This window comes from Dasypus novemcinctus, chromosome 8 (assembly GCF_030445035.2).
Source record: "Dasypus novemcinctus isolate mDasNov1 chromosome 8, mDasNov1.1.hap2, whole genome shotgun sequence".
Taxonomy (NCBI): Eukaryota; Metazoa; Chordata; class Mammalia; order Cingulata; family Dasypodidae; genus Dasypus; species Dasypus novemcinctus.
Window position 1 is genome coordinate 14,645,777 of NC_080680.1, and position 26,227 is coordinate 14,672,003.

Here is a 26,227-nt window from a genome sequence, read left to right on the forward strand (position 1 = left end):
GAGGGCCCGGGCGTGGAGAAGCCAAGGCAGGGTGAGGAAGTGCTCCCAGCTTCTGGGGGAGCAGGTGGGGGCGAATGAGGGGCGGGGGCACCTTCTCCAGGAAAGAACCTGGAGCAAAGCCACAAGTAAGATGAGGAGTTTTGGTGTAGACTGCCAAAATCGAGGCCACACCCAGCCCCTCTGGGCCTCAGTTTCTCTATTTGTAAAGGAGCCTGCTCCCAGGCTCACCCAGGCCGGACCTTAAAAAGACACACACGAATGAACAAAGCCTGCTGCGTTCGTTCACCCCACGGTCTACCAAGACTCCACGGTCTACCATGCCTGCCCTTTAAGTCTCGTTTAGTTCTCCACTTCCTTAACTTTAAAAGAAAACATCCCTTATTTAAAAAAAAAAATACACGGTAAGATGCAATGCAGACTGCCTAGGAAAGAGCTCTTGGGAGGTGGTTCAAACGGCCCGCGCGGCCCTCCTAGGCCCCTGTCTCCACGCAAGGCCCCCTAGCCCCTTGCCTTGGGGTCCCTGGAGATGTTGGGGACAAGTCTTGTGCCACCTGAAACCCGTCCTCGATTTCGTCTTCCCTTTCCTGCATGATCCACTTTCCACCCCCAGGCCTCACCATGCGGGGCCCACCAGCTAGCCACCCGCCTGTGTGTCCCCCTGCGTCACCACCCCCATCAGGAGCCCCCTGCTTGTCTCAGCTGGGGAGGGTGTCCGGGACGCGGTCAGGGCCCCAGGGCTCCTGACTTGGCGCCTCACCCCGAGGATGGACACTGTGAACCTCTTCCCACCAGGGCCCGTGATGGAGAAGATGTCCCACGCCCCCGTGAACTCCGCGCCTGCGTGGGCAGGGTGGGCCTGGGGGTCTGCATTTCTACCCCGCCGACTCTGAGATCTGGGCTCTGGCTTGGAGCACAGCTGGAGCAGCCACCGGTGGTGTGGCTGGCCCCGAGCCTGCCCTCTGTCACCCGGCTCGGGCTAGCCAAAGCCACCTGTCAAGCTGGACCCCGTGAGCCTGTCCCCACCCAGAAGCCACAGGTCTGACCCCAACTGATCACCATCTGTTCTGCTGGGACCCAGTCACCTGCTGGCTTATCCACTGATGTCCAGCCAGGGGTTTTGGTGACATGTCCCCATGTGTCCCTGCATGGCACCCACAGCTTAATGCCAGAGGCAGCCGAAACGAACTTCACCTCGAGACAGACCCATCCACACCCCGGGCAGCTCTGTTTACCCAGCGTGCCAGCCTGCTGTGTGCCCACACACCTGAGCAGGACAGTGGCCACGTGCCCAGGGGCCCTGGACAAGGCAGCCTGGGCTGCCCTGCATGACCCAGGGCAGGCACTAAACTCTCCGTGCCTCAGTTTCCTCATATAAAACACGAAGTTGGTCCTAATACTGCCTTCTTCCCGGATGGGGCTTTCGCAAGGTTTACATGGCCTCGTGCACTTGCAGATGGGGAAACTGAGGCTCAGGGAGGGGCAAGCTGGTTTGGCCCAAGGGTGTCACATGTCCTTCCGCAGTGTCTTCTTTGCAGGCTCCAGCGCAGGGTGCTCTCCATGTGTCATCGCCGAGGACAAGGCTGGGAGCTGGGTGCTGAAGCAGCGCTTGGGAGACGCCCCCCCAAAACCATGCCCCCTCCTCTCAGAGGAGAGCAGGGAAGCTTGCGGCTGGGAGGAAGGAGGGGGAGGCTTACCTTGGCCACGTCCACGTCCGCGTTGGCCCCCGGGGGGATGGGCGCCGGCTCGGGCTCCTCGCCGCTGCCCTCATCCACGTCGCTGTCGGCCTCCTCCTGGGGGGCGCCCCGCAGGGTGCTGCTGTCTGAGTCCGTCTGGGGGTGCAGCCCCAGGAGGGTGGGGCCCTTGCTGGCCTCGATGCCCTCCTCGCAGGGGAAGTTCATGCTGCAGGACGGGCTGTCGATCCCGCTGTCCCGGTTAGGGAGCTTCCCGCCGGCGCCCGGCTCACCCGTGGAGCCTGTCTCCAGGGCGCTGGTCCCCGCGGCCGCCGGCGCGCCCAGGCTGCCGCGGCCCCCGCGGTGGGGGTCCGCCCCGACGGGGAGCTCGCAGGGCTTCCCCGGCTCCAAGGGGTGGAGCTCCCTGGCCTCAGCCTTCTCCAGGGAGGGGCTGCCAGGCCCAGCGTCCAGCCCCCCGAGGGTGGCAACAGGACCAGAGGGGGCTGAGGAGCCCACGCCCGACTCCATCCTCCCAGCTGAGCTGGCCAAGGTCCGTGGGAGGCCGAGAGGGGGCTTCCTGTGGGGGGAGAAATGATGCTGGCTCAGCTCTGCCCAGCACAGGCTCACAGTGGGCACAGCCCTCTGGGGGCCCCTCACCATAGGGAACATAGGCCCCAAGGACACAGACTTGCAGCTGAGGTGCAAGCCCGGTCCTCTGACCCCCGGGACATCCCCTAGCCCATGGTGTGTCTCTGTGTGATATCTGAACACCCTGGGCAGGTGCAGTCAGGTCCCACCCAGAGGGGCTTTTGGATAACGGCAAGTGGAAAATTTTAAAATAAATTTTTCTTATGTAAGAAAGGAAATCCTGTAGTATAAAACTACTTGTCACCCAATACATTTAAAATGTATGTGCGAAATAATAATAACCAATATGAGTACAGTGGTTTCCATTTAAAGCACTTTCATGTCCACTGGGTTTAATGATGCTTACAACAATCTTGAGATAAGGCAGTTACTATGCTCATCACCACCACCACCATCACAATCACCACCACCATCATCACCATCACCACCACCATCACCACCACCACCATCATCACCACCACCACCATAATCACCACCACCATTACCACCACCATCACTATCACCATCACTACCACCACCACCATCACCACCACCACCATAATCACCACCACCATCATCACCATCACCACCACCATCACCACCACCACCATCATCACCACCACCACCATAATCACCACCACCATCATCACCATCACCACCATCATCACCACCACCACCATAATCACCACCACCATTACCACCACCATCACTATCACCATCACTACCACCACCACCATCACCACCACCACCATAATCACCACCACCATCATCACCATCACCATCACCATCACCACCACCACCACCATCACCATCACCACCACCATCACCACCACCACCACCATCACCACCATAATCACCACCACCACCATCACTATCACCATCACTACCACCACCACCACCACCATCACCACCACCACCACCATCACCACCATAATCACCACCACCACCATCACTATCACCATCACCACCACCACCACCATCACCATCACCATCACCACCACCATCACCACCACCACCATCACCACCATAATCACCACCACCACCATCACTATCACCATCACTACCACCACCACCATCACCACCATCCCAACTACTTCATCATCACCACCACCATCACCATCACCACCACCATCACCACCACCACCACCATCACCACCATAATCACCACCACCACCATCACTATCACCATCACTACCACCATCACCATCACCACCACCACCACCATCACCATCACCACCATAATCACCACCACCACCATCACTATCACCATCACTACCACCACCACCACCACCACCACCATCACCATCACCATCACCACCACCATCACCACCACCACCACCATCACCATCACCATCACCACCACCACCACCATCACCACCATAATCACCACCACCACCATCACTATCACCATCACTACCACCACCACCATCACCACCATCCCAACTACTTCATCATCACCACCACCATCACCATCACCACCACCATCACCACCACCATCACCATCACCACCACCATCATCACCATCACCACCACCATCACCACCACCATCACCACCACCACCACCACCACCACCATCACTATCACCATCACTACCACCACCACCATCACCACAATCCCAACTACTTCATCATCACCACCACCATCACACAATCACCACCACCATCACCACCATCACATCTACCTTCATCATCACCATAACCACCACCACCACCACCACCACCATCCCAACTATCTTCATCACCACCACCACCATCACCATAATCACCACCACCATTATCATCACCACTATCACTATCAGCAGCAGCAGCACTACCATCGCTATCTACCACTACCATCACCACCACCATCCTCACCACCACCATCCTCACCATCATCACCACCATCACCACTATCATCCTCATCACCATCCTCACCATCACCACCACCATCCTCACCATCACCACCACCATCACCACCATGACTACCATCATCCTCATCACCATCCTCACCATCAATGCCACCATCACCACCATCCTCATCTTCATCACCATCACCATCATCACCACCATCACCATCACTATCACCATCACCACCACTATCCTCACCACCATCCTCACCATCACCACCATCATCACCACCATCACTGCCATCATCCTCATCACCATCATCACCATCCTCACCATCAATGCCACCATCACCACCATCTTCATCACCATCACCATCATCACCACCATCACCATCACTTCATCATCATCACCACCACCACCACCACCACCACCACGGTTGTTATTCTCCTTTACAGGTGAGAAAAGAAGCTTCTAGAGACCTGGTGACTTGCCGGGGATCAGTGCGCGGCACCCTCCTCATCTCTCATTCCCCCCCGTTCACAGGGGAGGGATGAGCTGGGGCTTTCTTTGCTTGATGACATAAAGCCGGGACTTTTGCCTCCAAATCCCAGGTGCTTTCTCCTCTCTGGATAGACAGAAGCTACTGTACACTTTCACATCACCCCTCACCTGGCTTGGGGGGGAGGCAAACTAGAGTGTTAATGTGAAGTGTGCAGGAATTTCAGCTGAGGAGGCTGGAAAGGCTAGGATGAAGCAGAGGGAGACTAGCATTCACTGAACTGTTCCCTTGAACCCAAGGGAGAGCTGCGAGGAGAACAAGGAACAAATCTGCTAAACTGCTGCTGACAATGACTTCCCCTTAAGTGACATGTGGGTTACCTGATGCTTTCAAACTTCCCAATGAGTGCGCTGACAGACGAGGGGGTGGGTGCCTGGCTTCCTGCTGGCGGCAGGGTCCCCGGGGTGCCTGGGTTGGCCGGCAGAGGCCGCCGCGGGGCTGGAGGGATCTGCTGAAAATCTTTTTCTTGCCCCGCAGGTCTGAGGTAGAGTGGTTTAGGAGGCACTGGAAAAAAAAATTAAAGGAGGATGAAAACCCGCTTCTTCCAAGGGACATTTATGGCGTGTGGGGGGACGAGCCTCAGTTCTAGGGGGACAGAGTGGAAGAAACCAGCTCTGTAGCTCTGTCCCGCGGACCCCGAGGGTTCCCCGCCCGGGCAGGTCCGTTCTGGCCCGAGCGGTCCCGGAGGCCTCGGGGGTGGAAACAGCACGGCTGTGTCCTCGGCCGCCAGGCAGACATGTGTGGCTCTGGGAGGGGCAGGGCGGGCACCTGTGCCATGCCCGGTGGTGCGCGCAGCTTCTGGGGCTTAGCATGCAAGGTCCAGAGCCAGGGTGAAGCGAGTTTCTGGCCTCACAGTACCCTGCGGCCAGGGAGGCAGTTTCACCCAATGTGAGGGGGGATCAGCGAGCACCACCCATACCTCCCCAGCCCACTCCCCAAGACACGGCCACAAACACCCTCAGCCAGACACCCTCCCAAGGGCACACACCTTTCACAGTCACACCATAACTCACACTGCATCACAGGCACACCCACACACGGACACACACCCTGTCACACACGCACACTTTGACATCTACAGGCCTGCATTCATCCACATGTATTCTCATACACACTCACACTGACACACCAACTCACACGCACTCCCCACAACATTCCCACCCATTCACTCCTACTGACATACTGACTCACGGACACACAGGCACATACGCTGACACTCAGATACACTTACAGACTTTCTCCTACACTCATCACACAGTCTTACCCACACACTCACACTGACACACAACTCAGTCACATACACTGAGACTCAGACACACACACGTTTACACCTACACCCCTGCACTCAACCACACGCCTTCTCACCCACCCACAAATACCCACACACACTGACACACCAACTCACACTCATATTCTTCTGCCAGCAGCTTCTTTACATGGTCCCTTCCTCACTTGCTAAACAGAATAAAGAATGGCTGGTGAAGAAGCAGATGTCACATACACACAAATGGAAAAGCGGACTCAGTTGACCACAGTTGCTTTGCGCAGGCAGGAATGCTTCTGCGGAGCGTGCAGGGAGAAGCCCAGGCGTCAGCCACTTCTCCACGTACTGTTCTGAGAGTTGACGTGATTCCATGGGTGGCTGCACCTCCTCCCTACCCCCGCAAAAGTTTCATGAGCTCTCAGTTTTCTCACGTGGCAAAAACTATTCTTGAGTGGAACTTTCTTTACGAGAGACAATGAAATCAGTTCAAGATGGGCATTTCCCATTGGCTACTGCCACATTCTTAAAGAGAGCTTAATGGGGAGAAGAAATATTAAGATTTCTCAACAGAAAATACATGTTTTACTGCATTCATCCCATAGCCCAGGAGATAAACTCAAGTTTCCAGAACTCAGACATGACCCAGCAATAAAAATATGCCAAATGGAATGCAAACTGGGCTCTCAGCCTCAGTGTATCCAGAGGCAGGGTTGTCAGCTGTTTGGAACAAGACAGAGCCTGAATCGAATTCCACTTTGGGGGACTTACGCTTCTGGCCAAGATTTACAGAAACCAGATTTATTCTCCTACCCAAAACAACCAAAAAATGGACAAACCATATAAAACAACAGCTTGCAAGACAGAGTACCAGAAAGGAGAGAGCTGCCTAAGAGAAAGAATGTCAAAGAATTGCAGAGAAATGTTCAGCTGAGTACTGTTCCGCGCATGTGTGCGAGGAACTCCACAAGGCTTGGGAAAGAACCATCTGGAAGGACTAGTGGGAACATTACCTGGCACTCACTTGGGGCAGGGGATAGGGTCTGTCCCTGCCAGTCAGCATGGAAAACTGCAAGATTCACAGGGGACTGGCTTGTGTACTCAGAAGGGTCTTGTCTCGGTCGTAAGGAATAATTATTCCTATAGTGAACACTGCTCTGGTCCCAACCAACAGATCTTGAAAGCAAGACCTGAAAAGACGAAACTGTTTCCAAGAAACTTAATTACATTGGTGGTGACTGAATTATGCACCCCGATTTAGAAACAGTCTTTATCCTCAACCTCATTCCTGCAGACCTCTTAAAGGTGTTATTTTAGGTAAGGTGTGGCCAACTGAACGAGGGTGGGTCTTCGTCTGGATTACAGGAGGCCTTGGAAAAAGCCAGAAGTAGGAAGTCAGGGGGAACCCAGAAGAAAAAGGAGAAGACATCTCCATGTGATAGGAAAGCCAAGAAACCCCAAGGATTGCCAGCCAGCCAGCATCAGAACCCCAGTCGGGAAGCGGACTTGGCCCAGTGGTTAGGGCGTCCATCTACCACATGGGAGGTCTGCAGTTCAAACCCCGGGCCTCCTTGACCCGTGTGGAGCTGGCCCATGTGCAGTGTTGATGTGTGCAAGGAGTGCCCTGCCACGCAGGGGTGTCCCCCACGTAGGGGAGCCCCACGCGCAGGGAGTGCGCCCTGTAAGGAGAGCCGCCCAGCACAAAAGAAAGTACAGCCTGCCCAGGAATGGCGCCGCACACATGGAGAGCTGACACAAGATGATGCAACAAAAAGAAACACAGATTCCCGTGCCGCTGACAACAACAGAAGCGGACAAAGAAGAACACGCAGCAAATAGACACAGAGAACAGACAACTGGAGTGGGGGGGAAGGGAGATAAATAAATAAAATAAACAAATCTTAAAAAAAAAAAAAAAGAACCCCACAGTCTTCGGGGAGAAAGCATACCTTGATTTTGGACTTCTAGCTTCTGAAACCATGTCAATCCATTCCCATTGTTTAAGCCACCCCATAGTGTGGTGTTTGTGATAGTCACTCAGGCAAACTAATATGCCATCCCTGAATAAAGCTCAAGAATACCTATCAAAAACGTCCAGCACCCAACAAGGTAAAATTCACAATGTCTGGCATCCAATAAAAAATTACTAGACATGGGGTGATGTCATCAACATGGCAATGTAAGACGTCCCCTGGAAAAATTTCCCCTCAGGAAACAAATCCTACCGATCTGGAGGACAACAGATACTAGAGAAGGACTCTACGATCGTGCTGAATCAAAGAAAAAGAAAAATAATCTCTAAGATCAGGTAGGAAATTTCTGTCCCACACCCTCTCCCAGTCCCATATAGCTTAGGAGTCACAAAGAGGCAGCATGTCCTGGGTCCCTGATGCAGTGACTGCAGACTATAGAGCCACTCACAGGAGTGAGTTAGGGACCCAAGTCTGCAGAGACTAAAGTAGAACACAAACCACTAAGTTGGGGTGCATAAAAAGGGGCCCCTGGAGAGGGGCAGAGAAACTACAGCAGAACTGTTGGCAAGAGGTATGCACACTCCATCCAGTTTCTGTTGGCTGGACCACCTAGATACAAAAATGGACTTTTCTGGATTGACCCACCTTTATGGTCCGACCTTACCTGGCTCCCAGGGCCAGGATACCCTAATGCAGAAGAACATTGAGGCTGAAAAACCTCACAGGAAGAAAAATTATGGGGCAGGGGATGTAGGACAGGATGAGTCCCAGAAGTGAAATGTGTAAGGAAAACGGGGCACTGAGTGAGGGTGAGATTTTAGCAAATCTTAGGAGCTGGGGAGAAAATTCTGCACAAACACAAACAGAACAGATCAAGATTCCAGGAGAACGAACAGAAGAAAGAAAGTTTTCTCCTGGCAGTAAAACAAATGTGCCTCCCCCCATGCAATCTTAATAAACAAATTCAGGGAAACGGACTTTGGCCCAGTGGTTAGGGCGTCCATCTACCATATGGGAGGTCCGCGGTTCAAACCCCGGGCCTCCTTGACCCGTGTGGAGCTGCTGATGCCATGCGCAGTGCTGATGCGCGCAAGGAGTGCCGTGCCACGCAAGGGTGTCCCCCGTATGGGGGAGCCCCACGCGCAAGGAGTGTGCCCACGAAAGCCGCCCAGCGTGAAAAGAAAGAGCAGCCTGCCCAGGAATGGCGCCGCCCACACTTCCCGTGCCGCTGACGACAACAGAAGCGGACAAAGAAACAAGACGCAGCAAATAGACACCAAGAACAGACAACCAGGGGAGGGGGGGAAATTAAATAAATCAATCTTTAAAAAAAAAAAATAAATAAATAAACAAATTCAGCCAAGTGTTAGCATACAAGATCAACATGAAAAAAACTATAGTGCTTTTATACATTAGTAATGAACAATCTGAGGAGGAAACCAAGAAATAAAATTCCACTTACAATAGCAACTAAAAGAACTAAATACCTAGGAATAAATGTACCGAGTTTGTAAAGGACCTGTACACAAAAAAACTACAAAACTGTGCTAAAAGAAATTAAAGGAGATCTAAATAAGTGGAAGGACATTCTGTGTTCATAAAGAAGCATTAAGATGACAATTCTATCCAAAATGATTTACAGATTCAATGCAATCCCAATCAAAATCCCAACATCCTGCTTTTCAGAAATGGAAAAGCCAATCATTATATTTATTTGGAAGAGTTAAGGAGCCCCAAAAAGACAAAAATATATTGAAAACAAAGAATGAAGGTAGAGGACTAAAACTTTCTGACTTTAAAGCTTATTACAAAACTAAGCGATCAAAACAATATGGTACTGGCACAAAGATAGATATACAGAGCAATGGAATTTTGAGAGTTCAGAAATAGACCCTCATCTATAGCCAACTGATTTTTTACAAGACTGCCAAGTATGCTCAAATGAGAAAGAAGTCTCTTCAACAAACGTTGCTGAGAGAACTGGATATTCATATGCAAAAGAATGAAGAAGGACCCCTATCTCACACCATGCACAAAGATTAACTCAAATGTATCAAAGGCCTAAATGTAAAACAATGACTATAAAACTCCTAGAAGAAAATGTAGGGAAGTGTCTTTGGAATCTTGTGTTAGGCAAATGTTTCTTAGACATTATACCCAAAGCACAAGTAACAACAACAAAAAATAGATAAATGGGATCTCATTAAAATAAAAACCTTCTGTGCCTATTGATAACACACTTTGGATGGATTGTATGGTATGTAAATATATCTCAATAAAACAAAGTAAAAAAAAAGTTTGTGCATCAAAGGACTTTATCACAAAAGTGAAACGACGACCTATTCAATGGGAGCAAATATTTGGAAACTACCTATCCAGTAATGGTTTAATATCCAGAATATATAAAGAAATCCTACAATTCAATTATAAAAAGACAAAATCCCAATTTAAAAATGGGCGAAAGGCTTGAATAGACATTTCTCCAAAGAGGAAATAGAAATAGCTAAAAAGCATATGAAAAGATGCTCAACATTATTCGCAGTTAGAGAAGTCCAAATAAAAACCACAGTGAGGTCTCATGTCACACCCACATTAGAATGGCTTCTATTTTTAAAAAACAACAGATTACCAGTGTTAGAGAGGATGTGGAGAAATAGGAACACTCGTTCATTGCCGGTGGCAGTGTAAATAGTACAGCCACTGTGGAAGACAATTAGGCTCTTCCTCGGGGAGTGGAGTACAGAATTACTATACGACCCAGCATTCTACCTACTAGGTATATACCCAAAAGAAAATAGCGACTCAAACAGATATTTGCATACCAATGCTCATACTGGCATTGTTTGTAACTGCCAAAAGATGGATGCAGCCCAAGTGTCCATTGATGACTGGATAAACAAAATGTGGTCTATACGCAATGGAATACTATTCAGCCATAAGAAGGGGTGAAGTCCTGACACGTGAAATGACATGGATGAACTCTGAAGACATTATGCTGAGGGAAGTAAGCCGGTATGCTGGGTTTGGGGGACTTAATGCTTAATTTGTACAGAACTTCTGTTTAGGATGACTGTAAAGTTTTGAAAATAGATGTTGGTAATGGTAGCACATTATTGTGAGTGTAATTAACAGCACTTCTGAATTATATAAGTGAATGTGGTTAAAAGGGGGAATTTTAGGTCATAATTACGTTACTAGACCAGAAATTGAAAGATAAAACATAAGACTGTAAAACATAGTGAACACTTTTGTAAATGATGAACTATAATTAGAAATACAAGCATAAAAATGCAATTTCTTGAATTTTAACAGATATACCACACTAACACAAGGTGGTATAAATAGGGTGGTATGGGAAGCAGATTTGGCTCAATGGCTAGGGCGTCCGTCTACCACATGGGAGGTCCGCGGTTCAAACCCCGGGCCTCCTTGACCCGTGCGGAGCTGGCCCATGCGCAAGGCGTGCGCCCCGTAAGGAGACCCACCCAGCACGAAGGAAAGTGCAGCCTGCCCAAGAATGGTGCCGCACACACGGAGAGCTGACACATCAAGATGAGGCGATAAAAAGAAACACAGATTCCCAGTGCCACTAATAAGGACAGAAGTGGTTCTTCACGCAATGAATGTACACAGAAAGCAGACAACTGGGGGGGAAAGGGGAGAGAAAACAACAACAACAACAAAAACCTAAAAAAAAAAAAAATGGGTGGTATATGGAAAGACACCCTGATATAAACTATGGACTATAGTTAATGCTACAGTTTTAAAACCCTTTCATCAGTTTTAAACAATGGCACTATACTAATGCAAAGTGTCAGCAATAGGGGGTTATATGGGACCACTATATTTTTTACGTGATTTCTCTGTAAACTTACACTTTCTTTAACTAAAAGAAAAACTGTTTAATTACCAGACATGCAAAGAAGCAGGAATATGCAATCCATAATGAGGAGAGTAATCAGTAAATTGAAACTGACCCATAATTGACAAGATGTTAGAATTAGCAGAACATTAAAACAGTTACTATACCTTTATTTCACTATGTTCAAAAGTTAAGTAGAGGGAAACGGACTTGGCCCAGTGGTTAGGGCATCCGTCAACCACATGGGAGGTCCGCGGTTCAAACCCCGGGTCTCCTTGACCTGTGTGGAGCTGGTCCACGCACAGTGCTGATGCGCACAAGGAGTGCCATGCCACACAGGGGTGTCCCCCACGTAGGGGAATCCCACGCGCAAGGAGTGCGCCCCATAAGGAGAACCGCCCAGCGCGAAACAAAGTGCAGCCTGCCCAGGAATGGCGCCGCACACACGGAGAGCTGACTCAACAAAAAAAGAGACACAGATTCCCGTGCCACTGACAACAACAGAAGCGGACAAAGAAACAAGACGCAGCAAATAGACACAGAGAACAGACAATCAGGGTGGGGGGGGGGAGAGAAATAAATAAATCTTAAAAAAAAAAAAAGTTAAGTAGAGACATGGAAGATATAAAAAGACCCAGATGTAATATCTAAAGATAAAAACTATAAAGTCTGAGATAAGAAATACACTAGAAGGGATTAATGGCAGATTAGACATCATAAAAAAAGAGAATAGTGAACTTGAAGACTTTGCAATAGAAATAGAAAGAGAGAGAAAAGGGCATTAGTGAGATGTGTAGAAACTGCAGGCAGCATAACATGTTTGTATAACTGGAGTCCCCAGAAAGGGGTAAGTAGGGAAAATATCTGAGAAAATAATGGCCAAATTTTTTTCCCCAGATGTGAGGAAAATGATAAATCCACATATCTAAGAAGCTCAATGAACACTGAGGACAAGAAATGTTTGCAGTTAAAAATTTTTACTCCTAGAAAACTCCAGGTTTAGATGGTGTGGTAGTCAGTCAAAGAGGTGCTGATGCAAAGTACAAGAAATCTGCCAGCTTTTATAAAGGGTATTTATTTGGTGTAGAAGCTGACAGTTAAAAGACCCTAAGGAGTCCAATTCAGGTACTATAAGAGGTACTTCCTCACCCCAAGCCTGTTGCCTCGTGTTTGAAACGAGATGGCAGGGGATGTCTGCGAGGGTTCAGCCTTCCTCTCCCTCTTAAGGGTTCGCGTGGTCCCAGCTTTTTCCTATCTCAGCTATCGGCTGGTGTAGGGTTTGTCTCTCTTCCTCTGGGGCTCATTTTTTCCTGGGCTCAGCTGCTGGTTCCTTCACAAGGTCAGCTGTAAGCTATCAGGAAAATGACTCATCTCTCTCCAGGGCCCCTGCCATGTCTATGGAGCTGTTGCTCGTCCTCTGTGTATCTCCTCTGTGCATCTGCTCCTGTGTGTCTCCTTGACTGAGTGTCCCTTTATCTAGCCCACCAAGGGGGTGGGGACTCAACCCCTAGTCTTGATTTTATCAAGTAAACACAGAGCCTTAGAATTTAAATCAATCAGAGGGTATCATGCCCAGTGGAACAGACCAGTTTGCAAACATAATCAGTATCTCTTTTTGGAATGCATAAATAATACCAAACTGCCACAGATGGCTTCACTGCTGAATTTATAAAACATTTAAGAAATAATACCAATTCAATACAAACCATTCCAGAAAATCAGAAAGAGAGGAGTACTTCCCAAAAACACTGGATGAATTTAAAAATAATCCTGCCAAGTGAAAGAAGCCAGACCCTCCCCACCCCCCCAAAAAAAAAATTCTTGGGGAAGATGATATATGTTCACTATTTTGCTGGGGCCGTTTGAAATTATTTTATGAATTCCTAAAAGAGAAAGATTATGTTTGGGAGCTGCTTCACTCCTGGGGGTGTGAGACCTTTTTTCAATCAGACTACCTCAGTGAGGTGTGACTCAGGTAGAGTCTCTGCCCTCTTGCTGGGTCCGATAAAAGATGGGACACACCAGAAAAGAGAGCTCTGCCATGTGGCAGAAAGGAAAGGCTCCAGCAGCTGAGCCCCGGGAGAGATAAGCCACATGCCTGAGAGCTTGCAGCTGAAACAGGGAAGAAAGCGGGGCAGCCGAGCCTGAGAGAAGGGGCCTGGTGTGAGGTAAGCCCGACGCCGGGCTGCCCTCAGCTGAGCTCCGGGAGATGGTACAGCCTGGAGGGAAGGAGAGGCCAGGCAGAGCTGGCCCGCCATCTCGCTTCAACACGCAGCAGCTGGCGCAGGCGAGAAGGCAGCTCTTAGGGCGCCCAGAGCTGGACTTTTCATGGCTTGGATCTAGAAGCTTTGACCCACCCCACACCCCGCCAAAAAACACCCTTTGCGAAAGCCAACACATTCCTGGTATTTATGCACTGGCAGCCTTTTGGCAAACTAAAACACTTGATTATGGGGATGGTTGCCTGGTTGTACACATATATATAAAAATTAGCAAACTGCGTTAAATTTGTCCAGTTTATTGCAGGTCAATCCTGCCTCAGCCAGTTGTGAGAAGTTGGGAAGTTGCTTCCATTCCCCGAGCAGGACTTTCCTCCTTACAAAAGGGATCATGACCCCATGAGGAGAAGGTGGCGAGGTGCGTGGAAGGACCCACCGGTGAAGACACGGGGCCGCGCCCGTGCCCTGCGTGGGAGTCCTCGCGTGGAGGACACGCGTGTGGGGGGGTCTTGAGCTACTCCACCCCACCTTTGAAGGGCTTGTGTGCACGAGCTGGCCGGTGAGCCAAACGAAGGATGCTCCCCCGCTGGCTCTGCATTTGCAAATGCCGAGTCCCGTGACCCACGGCGGAACCCACCGAGCTCCCCAACCAGGTCCCCGAGGTGGGTGACGCATCCCCTGGCCCTGGCCTGGGAGCTGGAGGAGGAAAGGCAGAGAGGCTGCGCGGAGAGGGCTCTTCCGGACCCCAGATCTGGCACCAGTGCGCGGGCGGCCCAGGGCTGCTCGGGCAGCATCACGACGCGACCCGCTCTCCACTGGGCCACCCCCGGGCCACAGCCTGAAGGCAGAGCTGCAGAGTGCAGGGTTTGACACCAAAGACTCCTGCACAGAGGGAAGAAGGGTGGTGGGAGGTCCTGAGGCAGCTCAGGGCGCACTCGCCCCAGGACCCTGCAAGCTGGCCGCTGTAAGCAGGGCTCCTCTCGGCCCGCCTCCCTGTCCTCCATCTCCCTCTGCCTTTCTATGCCCGTCTGCCTTCCTCTGCTTTTCTTCTTTTGCCTCCCTCCCTCCCTCTCTTTCCTTCCCCACTCCCTCCCTTCCTTCCTTCCTCCCTCCTTTCCTTCCTCCCTTCCTGTTTTCCTTTCTTTTCCCTTCCTTCCATTTTTATTGAAGGAACACATACACAGTGTGATATTTCCCACGTTAAGCACTTTCAATTATACAACGCAGTGCTATTAATTACATTCACGATGTTGTGCTGCCATCACCGCCAGCCACAACCAAAATGTCTCCATCACCCTAAATGGAAACTGCGTTGTTTAAAAAAAAAAAAAAGGCTGAAACACAGCTGGGTTTCATCTGCCTAAGATGGAAAAACTAAACATCCCCTGAATCTGAGTTTCCACGTGCAGGAGAAGCGTCTGGCAGGAATACAGAGGAGGCTGCCTCAGGAGCAAGGCAAGAGGAGGCCTCTGGAAGGATGCTTCAAACTTCTACTCCCTGCCCTGTGCTCAAAAGACGGTGCAGTGCTTTAGGATAAAAGATTACCCAGCTGGACAGAGGAACGAAGTCCTGATACCTACGGCAACACAGGGGAAGCCGGAAGACATCATGTTGAGTGAAATAAGCCAGACGCAGAAGGACGAATATTGCAGGAACTCACCGATATGAAACAACTAGAATAAGGAAACTCAGAGGGTCGGAATTTAGACCGTGGGGTACCAGGGGATGGGGTGGGGGAGGGCAGGGGACGCCAAGGCTGAGAAGGCACGGAGCGCCTTCGTGGAACGAAGCGTGGGTTTTAATAATGGATGGAGGTGGTGGTAGCACAACCGTGTGAATGTAACCGCAGCACAGAAGGGTATCTCTGACGGTGGTTAAAAGGAGACATGCTAGGTTTTACGTATGATAAAAGAACAAAAATTTTTTAAAATCCATGGAATGATAGCACCCACACAGTGAACCCAAAGTTAAAGCACAGACCCTAGCTAAGAGGACACTTGTACAAAAGTGCTCTCATCAGTGGTCAAAGGATTCCCCTCCAGGGCAAGGCGATCACAATAGGGCGGTATGTGGGAATCTTGTTTTTTATGCAGGACTGTTCTGTAAACCCACAACTTCTCTAACAAAAAACAAACAAGTAGAAGCATTAATTTAAAAAGAAAATCGAAGAGAGAGGGTGAAGGAGCCGTGGGGGAGGCAGCAGCTTGGCAGGGCAGTTCTCCCTCCCGCCACAGGCCGCACCTGAGGCCGAGGGCCTGGGCGCGTGCAGCAGGCCGGCCTGAGTTTAATGCTTTCCCTAACTGTGTCATGCACACGTGCACACACTCAGCACGCACACTCGTATGCACACGTACATGCAGGGCACGTGCTGGCACACGTACACCCGTGCACACGTGGAAGGATGTGCCGGGGACTGTGCCACGGCCTTTGAGGTGTTCGAGTCTGTGGTTCTGCGGTTCACACGAGGATGCTGGGGCGCCGTGGGCCTGAGCCGCTGGCCCGGCTGGCCTGGTGGGATCGCAACACAGCAGCCAGGCCCCTCCCCAGACCCGCGCCCCTGGAATCCCTGGCCTCGGCTCCAGGTAATTCCGACTCGCCAGCAGGGCTGGGAACCCCTTGCCTGGCCCAGCAGGGCTCAGGTGAGCTGCACCTGCTGAGGGACACAGACACCCCAAATGGATCAGCATCAAAGGGTCCCAGCATGAGGAGGCGGGGGAGGTGGGAGGCTTCATTCCTGCTTTCAAGAGTCCTCTTGGATGTGGTGGGGGGGCAGCTTCAGGATTTGGAGTTGTCTGGGTGGTGCTGCAGGGATGGATGCTGGACGCTGTGTGTCCTGCCGTGGCCCACTGGGTGGACTGGGGGAGAGTGTGGACTGCAATGTGGACCACTGTAAACGTGCTGCAGCAGTGCTCCAGAAGGCATTCACCGGGTGCAGTGGATGTGCCACAATGATGGAAGTTTGCTGATGTGGGAGGGGTGGTGTGGGTGGGGTGGGGGGGATATGGGGACCTCATGTTTTTTTTTGAATGTGACATTTAAAATAAAATGAAGAAGAAGAAAAAAAGTCCCCTTGGTAGGAAGCAGATGGGGTCCAAGTGACTGGGCTCCCGTCTACCACATAGGGAGTCCAGGGTTAGATTCCTGGGGCCTCCTAGTGAAGGCAAGCTGGCCCGAGCAGAGAGCTGGTGCAGCAAGACAATGCAACAAAAAGAGACACAGAGGAGGGACAAGAAACACCGCAGACCAGAGAGCTGAGGTGGTGCAAGAGATTGAGCACCTCTCTCCCACTCCAGAAGGTCCCAGGATCGGTTCCTTGTGCCACTTCAAGAGAAGACAAGCAGACACAGAAGAACACATAGCAAAATGGACACAGAGAGCAGACAGCGAGCGCAAACAACGGGAGAGGGGATACATAAATAAATAAATCTTAAAAAAAAAAGTCCTCTTGGCTCCGACTTGATGGTTTCCTAAAGACATATACAGAGGTAAAATACTCCCCCAAGCCCCCATCAGGGCATCGTGCACTTAGCTCCAAGCAGCCAGGGGAGAGGGGCGCGGGGACACTGCTGCCTCTGCTCCTGGGACCTCCCCTCGGCCAGTGACGGAATGAGGCCAGCAGGGACAGGCAGTAGCAGGACCCCAGGCTGCCCTGGCCGCCCCAGCACCCTGCCCCAGCGGCACCCCCGGAACCAGCTGCATGAGGCCGGGGCCACCTCGGTCTCGCTCACCGAAGGGCCCCTGAGGCCCCGGACATGCTAGTAACAATCTGTGAGTGGAACAAGTGCATCTGCAGTGCTTTGAAAACACATTCCCATGCACGGTGCTTTTCGTTTTTGTATCATAAGGACCCATTTTAGTTTAACAGTTAAACTAGGTGGCCAGCGGTACTGTTCCTTGGGGCTTTGGCTGAGAAGAGCGCCAACTCGTGCAGGCCAGGGACTGGGAACATCTGTCTGTACAATCTCCATCCCCCACACTCCCCCTCCCTTCCCCTCTTTTATTTCTCTGCTTTACAAAGCAGGGGTTTTTATCTGTCTTGTTCACTGCTGTATCCCCAGTAGCTAGCATTGTACCAGCACAGAAAAGCACAATAAAAATGTGTCGTGAATGGAACACAAAACAGAACAAGAAAGGTATGTCAGGAAGTGGATGTGGCTCAAGTGACTGAACTCCCACCTACCACATGGGAGGTCCCAGGTTCAGTTCCCAGTGCCTCCCGGAGAAGACGAGCAAGACAGTGAGCTGGCACAACGGGCAGGTGCAACAAGATGATGGAACAAGGAGACACAAAGAGGAAAGACAATGAGAGACACAACAAAGCAGGAAGCGGAGGTGGCTCAAGCATTTGAGTGCCTCCTCAAGTGAAGACGAGCAGTCACAGAGAGCACATAGCGAATGGGCACAGCGAACGCAAATGAGGGGAGGGGGAATAAAGAAAAAGTCTTAAAAAAAAAAAAAGAAAGAAATGCCTATACTTATCCTTTGCCATGCCTCCTGTTAAGAGGGGACATCTAGGATCTCTCCCCTTAAATATGAACTGCCTTCGTGACTCACTTTGAATGACACAATGTGGTGGGAAGGAGGCTGTGTGGCTTCCGAGGCCGGCTCACGGGAGGTGGACGCTCCCACCTGGCGCACCCTCGGGCCACCTGGCCTGGGAATCCGGCCGCCACGTTGTTCAGGAAGCCTGGGCCACACGGAGAGGTCCCAGGAGACAGCCGGCAGCAGCTGCTGGACAAGAGCCTTGCTGTGCCAGGAAGCCTTTGAAATGAGTCCCAGCCGTGGTCTGGCTATAACCAAATGGGAAACCCTCAGTGTGAGCCCCCCAGCCGAGTCTAGTCAAGCCCAGAACCATGAGAGAGAAAAATAATGAATGGGGGTGGGCGTTTCATACCACTACGTTTGGGTGCTTGGTGACCCTGCAGCAGAAAATCCAGACACTATTCGAAGTGCCATGCGGCACTAAAAGAAACCGTGTTTGCTGCACCTGCCAGTGCGCAGGCTGCAGACTGGGAAAGAAGGCCGTCGGGGGCCCTGCATGGCCTTCCTGCAGCTTCACTTTGGTCCCTTTAGGCCAGAAAACCTCCCACCAAGCCCATATCAGAAGCCACACTGGCCCAGCCACCCTGCTGCGGTGGCCGGGCGAATTTAAAGCCACCCCACGGCAGAGTCTGGAAATGAGCCCTCTTCAAGAGGTCACTTCAGTTAAGGTGTGGCCCCGCTGAACCGAGCTGGGCGACAGCCCGGCTTCCTGGGGTCCTTGAAAGGCAGAGCGAAGGGCAGAGAGAGACGTCACGGGTCACAGCCAGAAGCTGGAAGTCCAGGGAATCCGGAAGAGAAGGGAGAAGGGGCCGCCGCGTGCATCGCTGGGCGGCTCAAAAGCCCAGGCGGGACGCCCCAGTCTTCTGGGAGAAAGCGCGGCCTTGCTGACGCCTTGGTTTTGGACTTCTCCTAGCCTCGAAACCGTGAGCCAGGGAATTCCCATTGCTGAAGTCAACCCATTGCGCGGCATTTTTTTAAGCGAGGAAAAACGTAAACACTTGCCTGGGGGTCTCCTCCGTCCTGTCGGCTGGGAACATGGCGGGCGGCTCAGGCTCCGGGGATGGCCACATGCCTTGGGACGGGGGTGGAGGTCAGTGGGACATCGGCGCAGGGCAGGGGCGTGAAGGCAAGCTGAGCGGAGAGAAGGAAAGGGAAGGATCAACACGGGCAACGTCCGTCTTCTTGGGCACACACTGTAGCCCATTCAAGGCAAACCAAACTCACACTACCATTTTTCAAAATCACTTTAGTTTTTTAATCATATCAGTAACAAGCCCTCTTTAGATAACTCAGAGATTCTAGAAAAACCCCAAGAGAGTAAAGGCTACCCATCATCCTAAGGCAGAGGTACTTGGGAATGCGGGGCAGGCTTGATGGCTTAGAGAGGTCGCCTAAAACGCCCCCTGGTGCTTCTTACAGGAACTACATTTGTTCAGCAGCAGTTTCCAAGATGAGTCCCCCGTGCCCTCAAGGATACACTTCAGCAAGATTCACCTCAGAATTTCTGTAAACTGGTCCCAAGATGATGATGTGGGAAATTCATCTTTTCGGTTTTTTTTTTCAAAAAAGAAAAAGTGTATTTGCAGTCCATACAAATCACATGAAATTTTCCATCTCAATCACTTTCCGTGTACAGTTCAGTGGCATTCACTGTATTTTTTATCAGGCTGTGCTACTGTCACCACCTTCCATGATCAAAACCTTTTCGTCACCCCAAACAAGAACTCGACACCCCTTAAGCCTAACACCCCACCCCAGGCCCGGCGCCTGGTGTCCTTGACTCTAGTCCAGTCCCCGTGAACTTGCTCCTTCTCGCGTCTTGACTCCTGTGGATAAAGCGAGTTGCAAACACCCCACTTCCCCGTCCTCCCCTCACACGCTGTCGCACGCAGCCTACAGCCTCCTGGTCTTTTTTTTGACGTGTAAATCCACCGCGAAACGCACTGTATCGCGGGGTCCCGAGGATGGGGGTTTGGGAACGAGGGCCAGGATGACATCCTACGCTGCTCCGCACAGGCCGCGGCGATCTGCGACCCTGCCAGCTCGGCCCCCTCGCCGCCTCCCGTCCTCCCTGCCCCCCACCCCTTCCCCTCCCGGAGGTGGAGCGCATGGACCGCAGGGTGGGCAGAGGCGGCTTTGAGCCTGGCTCCGGCCCTCCTGGCTGCGTGACCCTGGGCCCAGCCACCACCCTCTGTAAACGCGGCTGATGCCCCGACTTCAGGGACACCCGCGGGCGAGCCGGGAGGAGCCCGCTCCCCGCTGACGGAAGCGCCTTACTCACTTGTGGAATGGGCGCGTGAACGAGTTCGCGATCCAGTACATGCCCAGGGCCGTGGCCACCTCAGTGGGATGCACCTGGTGGGGGAAGGGGGCTCAAGCTCCCCAGCCTGTGCCCTGGGCTCACCCCGGAGGGTCGTCCTGGGCAGAACCTCAGCGAACGGGACGTTGCAGGCTGCCGGACTTGGCAACTCCAGCCACGGAGGGGGCCCCACCCGGACCGCCGGCCCTTGGCCCCAGGACTCGGTGGGATGAGGCGGCCCCCACGGCTCAAACAGCAGTGCTGCGGGCCCTGCCTGCGTCGCTCTTCTGGAAGGACACACGGCTCCCGTCGGCCACAGCTCGGCATCTGGTGTGGTCCCGTGTCCACCCATTACCTAGGCAACCGAGGACAAATTCAACTCCCCAAACCCCAGTCTCCTGTCCGTAAGACGGGTAAAAACGGTCGCGCAAAGGTCCCTGGAACTTGGCGCTGCACACAAGGGTGATGTCCCAAACTGGCTCTTTGGTGTGTTCTCCGCAGCCCAGGCAGACAACCTCAGCCATGATACCGACTCGTCTGTCCAACTACTCCGGCTGCCGGTGCCTAAGGGTCCCTGCCCCATCGTCCCCGCTCAGATGCCTTTACCCCAAGCAGAGGCCCTCAAGGCTCTACCGGGATGCTCCGTGAGATCATCGGGTGGGTACACTCACAGCGATTTTTGCCCAAAGCTGGATCAGAAGGGATTAATGGCGGCAAGTCCAAAGACCGTATCAGTCCAACAGAGAAGCTACGACAAGAAATTCCCTTACATCTACCAGGCCGTGCTTCTCTGGCTGATGTTTCATTACAGAAAACCATTTGCTAATGGAAATATATGGAGGAGTCTCCGACGTGCCTGATCATCAGCGAATTCCGAGCACCTTCACAAGTCTCTTGAAATAGGTGGTCCTGGCAGGCAGGTGCCACGAGAGAAGCGAGGAGCGTGTAGCTCCCCCGGTGTCACTCCTCAGCAGGCCTGTCCTGGCCGGGGGAGAGCTGAGACCCATGGCGAGAGTCAGAGCGAGTGCAGATTCCACCTCCAAGGGACGGGGCTGCCGGGCCACGCTTTCAAGGGGAGGGAATTGGCTGTCACAGGTGCATGCAGACTAGACGTCTTAGTCTGCCGGGGCTGCTGTCACAAATACTGCCCATGAGTTGGCTTTAATGACAGGAGTTGATTGCCTCGCTGTTTTGGAGGCGAGAAGTCCAGCCTCAAGGGGTCGGCAGGGCCACGCCTTCTCTGCAGCCTGGAGCTTTGGCACCGCCCTTAGTGCCTTCTCTGTCCCCGTCCCATGGCCATCTCTGTCCCCGTCTGTCCCTGTCCGTCTCCTATTCTTGGGTCTGAATTTCCTCTGCTCCAGTCATCCTGGATTAAGGCCCACCCTGTTCCCGTTCGGCTTTGTCCTAATGAAGAGCCTCTTCAAAGACCCCAACGACTAAAGGGTTCACACCCACAGGGCCGGGCGTAGGACCTGGCGAGGGTCTGGGGGGTCACACCCAGCCGTGCCAGGCGCTGGGTGGAGCTGCGCCGCTGAGCTGCTCCCACTGTCCCGTGGTCTCTTCCCGGGCCTGCCGCTGGCTGAGGGCACGACGGGGGGGGGGGGGGCGCGGGGGGGAGCGGACTGGGTCAAGTCAAGCCAAATCTCAGGATGGGAAGGGGAGGGGTCCCCGTCGGTGGTCTCGCTCGGGGCCGCCGCGCGTGGGAAGCATCACGTGGGTGTGCGGGCAGGCTGGACAGGGCGTCTGCTGTCAGAGTCTGCTGATAAAGCAGCGCTGGGGGGGACGTGGGGGCTGGGCCGTCTGGCACCGCCACGCTTCCTGCGGGAGTCTGAACAGTTACACGGGCGGAGGGTCTTCGCGACGGCTGCAGCTGCCCGGCACGGACATCTGTCACTCCCTCGTGGGGGAGTCTCACGACAGGTGCTAAACCAGCAAAGCGAGCGGCTGCTCCGCTGAGCCGACCCCTGCCAAAGGGAGGGCGGGGAGAGCCCTGTGCTCTTTTTTTTTTTTTTTTTTAAGATTTATTTTTATTTATTTAATGTCCCACCCCTCCCCTGGTTGTCTGTTCTCTGTGTCTATTTGCTACGTCTTGTTTCTTTGTCTGCTTCTGTTGTCGTCAGCGGCACGGGAAGTGTGGGTGGCGCCATTCCTGGGCAGGCTGCTCTTTCTTTTCACGCTGGATGGCTCTCCTCACGGGCGCATTCCTTGCGCGTGGGGCTCCCCCACGCGGGGGAAACCCTTGCGTGGCACGGCACTCCTTGCGCGCATCAGCATTGCGCATGGCCAGCTCCACACGAGTCAAGGAGGCCCGGGGTTTGAACCTCGGACCTCCCATATGGTAGATGGACGCCCTAACCACTGGGCCAAAATCCGTTTCCCGAGTCCTGCGCTCTTTACTTAAGCTGCGAGGTGGTACAGTGAAGGTACTTTAAGGAAAACAGTTCTTCTCTTTGAGAGATACAAATGGAAAGGTTTATGGATGAAATAATACGATGTTAGAGATTCGCATCAGATAACCAGGGCCTGGTGGTCACAGAGCACCAGCTAATGACAATGGAAAGCAGGCGATGGATGCCTGCGGTGGAGTTTGTTCTCTCCACTTCTGTCGGCTGGAAAGTTTCCAGGGTAAAATAATAACCAACTCAGTAAGTAAGTAACTGGATTGGGATTTGAAACATTAAGATCAGACCATATTTATTTAAAAAAAAAAAAAAAGCAGGGTTCTTATTAAAGAAACCTCCCCTGTGGGAAAAGTGCCCGACTGAGCTCAGCCTGCTCCAAGCTCTCGTCTGCCAGCCAGGGAGGAGTCCGGGCTGTGACCCCCTGTTTTCATGAGGAAATGGAGGAGACGTGCCCATATTCACCCCATCAGAAGGAAACAGGGAAAAGGAACAGCTGCCGGTTTCTGATATAAATCCCTGTCAACTCACGTCCCAGAACCCAGAGCTTCAGATCCACACCCTGTGCCACCCAGAGAGGCACGGAAACCTCCCTAACGCCACACAGCTTCTCGGGAGCAGGAGCTGGCTCAGACTTGTGCCCGGCTCTCAATCCCGGGCCCCCACAGCTGCGCGTCTTACTTCAGGCAGATTCCGGTGCCTCCTTCCTGCAGGGACCCTTCTGAACGGTCCGTGGTGAGGCAAGCAGGGACCGGGGAGCGCCCTGTAGGTTACCTTCTCCCACCCTCTCTGCAGTGTGCCGGGCGTCTGGTGGTCCTCGCCATTAGGGCTGCAAGGCTGGGGTTGCTCGCAGTGCCCCAAGTATAGCCGGGAAATGTACAACCTGCACTGTTGCAATATTTTTCCTTAAAACATTACTCTCATCTAGAAGAAATTCTACATGACAGCCACAAATGGAAAACCACTCTCCACTGCCACAGATAAAAAGCAACTGAAAAACCACAACTTTAAAAGACACATAATTCCCTGGAGACAGAGCTCAGTGACTGACAAAGCAAGCAGAAGCTCCCCGGGGCGGGGGCGTAGGGCCGTTGGCTGCAAAACTCTTTAAACTCTGCCGGGGGCCTCGGGAATTCTGTTCTTTGCCAGTGAGTTCAAACAGGACACCTGCGGCTCACTACATAATTCTCTCTACCTTGATTATGTTTTGAAATTTGCATTTGAAAAAGTAATGAAACTAAACAAACGTAAAAAAAAAAACCCTCTTCCAGTAATTTCCATTATACACTTAAATCCTTCCCAGGCTGTCCTGTCCCCTTGAATCGCCTCCCCTCACCAGCTTCCTGGCCTTCTGGGGCCTCCGCAGGGCCTTTGCACTGGCTGTTCCCGCCGGCCCAGTTGCGTGCACGGCTCTCCGCTCTCTGCTCAGGGGACAGACCTCCCCGCACCTGCCCGTGCTCTGCCCCTTTCGGCTCCAGCCCCTCCACGGTGCTCACTGCACACCACCATTCCACTTGCCTCCTCCTCCTTCCCTGCCCGCCTCCCTCACCAGGCTGAGTGACATGGGGGCAGGAACCTCCTTGCCTTGTCCACAAGGTGCCCTGGGGCTGGCGCAGCGGGAGACGGCACCGCGGGCCTGGAGAGGAACGAACGAACGGGTCTGGACAGCCCTACGTCCCCAGGAACGCTGGCTTCCATTTGGAAGGTGATGGGTGAAGGCTGGGACCCAGTCGGGGCAGAAAGAGAAGGCAACGCTAGCTGATCCTGCCTTAGGAGGCACTGGGGAAGGAGGAGAGACCAGCAACCCCGCTGGAGGGGCCAGCATCCCAGAGGAGGCAGCTGGCGCCAAGGCGGAGGACGTCGAGGCAGGCCGCCAGGGGCTCTCAGGGTGCGGCCGAGCTCAGAGAGGGAGCAGAGGCCAGTGGCCCACAGGTCCCCCCGCCTCCCTGCAGGGTCAGGCTGGATGTCACAGCAGTGGGAGCCACGGAGGCCGTGCAGGCAGGTGACATCCCATGAGGATGTTTAAAGGGTCCTGGGTTATGGGAAGCCCAGAGGCGGGGGACCAGCCAGGGGCTTCCTGCTGCCGCCGGGGCCAGAGGACCAGGCCGGGGCAGAGGGAAGATGCGGAGGCCGCATGGGCAGCCCAGCGTGAGCGTCGAGGGCAGGCCTCCATCTCTGGTCCAAAGTCACGACGTGGAGCAGGTGCGTGGGGAGGGGGCGGCACGCCCAGATGTCACCCGGGAGCTGCTGGCTTGTGTCCCGATGGCACGTGCAAGCCTCCCTCCGCGTGGTCTCCGCCAAAATACCTCCTCTCCTGCCACCTCCACCCTCTCCTGCCACCTCCACCCTCTCTGCCACCCCCACCCTCTGCATAGCACCCGGCCAGCACCTCCAGCCTCCCTGGATGGACGCTGGCCTGCCTGTCATCGCAGCCAGTCCTCGGGCCTCCCAGAACACTTGTGGAGGAAGGACTCAGTGCACAGAGGGATGGAAACCCCCAGAGCCTGAGTGCATCAGGGACAAACCTCTGCTCTCCTCGCGGCCGGCCCCACCCTGCCGGGCTGAAGGTCACCCCTGCCCAGGCACCAGGGGGGCGGCCGGGCGTGGGCCTGGCCACCTCCCTTATTCCTTCTTTTCACCATGCACTCACTAAAACTTCCTTGTGGTCACCTGAACTGTTCCACCTCATTAGTATTGTTTTTTAATCTTTAAAATTTTTATTTTAAATAACTACAAACTTACTGGAAAGTTGTAAAAATAGTACAAAAAATACATAAAATTTCAACTTCACCCCAAACCAGATATCTGGATTTATCAGCCTTTAGTATTTTGCCACATTTCTTAATTATCATTCTGTCTATCCATCCATCCATCTTCTATCCATCTGTCCATCCATCCATCTTCTATCCATCCATCCTCTATCCATCTGTCCATCCATCCACCCGTCCATCTTCTATCCATCCATCTACCCATCCATCTTCTATCCATCC

General features: G+C 52.8%; 1 protein-coding gene across 3 annotated transcripts in view; it reads right to left on the reverse strand.

The window, feature by feature from the left end:
* The window catches only part of FGD3 (FYVE, RhoGEF and PH domain containing 3), a 162,453-nt gene that overhangs the window by 33,080 nt on the left and 103,146 nt on the right, over positions 1 to 26,227 (reverse strand). For 2 of the 3 annotated variants that reach the window (XM_058301466.2, XM_058301468.2), the window contains exons 2-4: positions 19,542 to 19,670; positions 5,003 to 5,186; positions 1,695 to 2,247 (exon numbers count right to left, since the gene is read on the reverse strand). In XM_058301466.2, the coding sequence (XP_058157449.1) occupies positions 1,695 to 2,247; positions 5,003 to 5,186; positions 19,542 to 19,670 (866 nt within the window). Of the gene's footprint in view, positions 1 to 1,694; positions 2,248 to 5,002; positions 5,187 to 6,183; positions 6,323 to 19,541; positions 19,671 to 26,227 lie in introns of those variants that run through there. The other variant, XM_058301469.2, reaches the window with a different exon arrangement.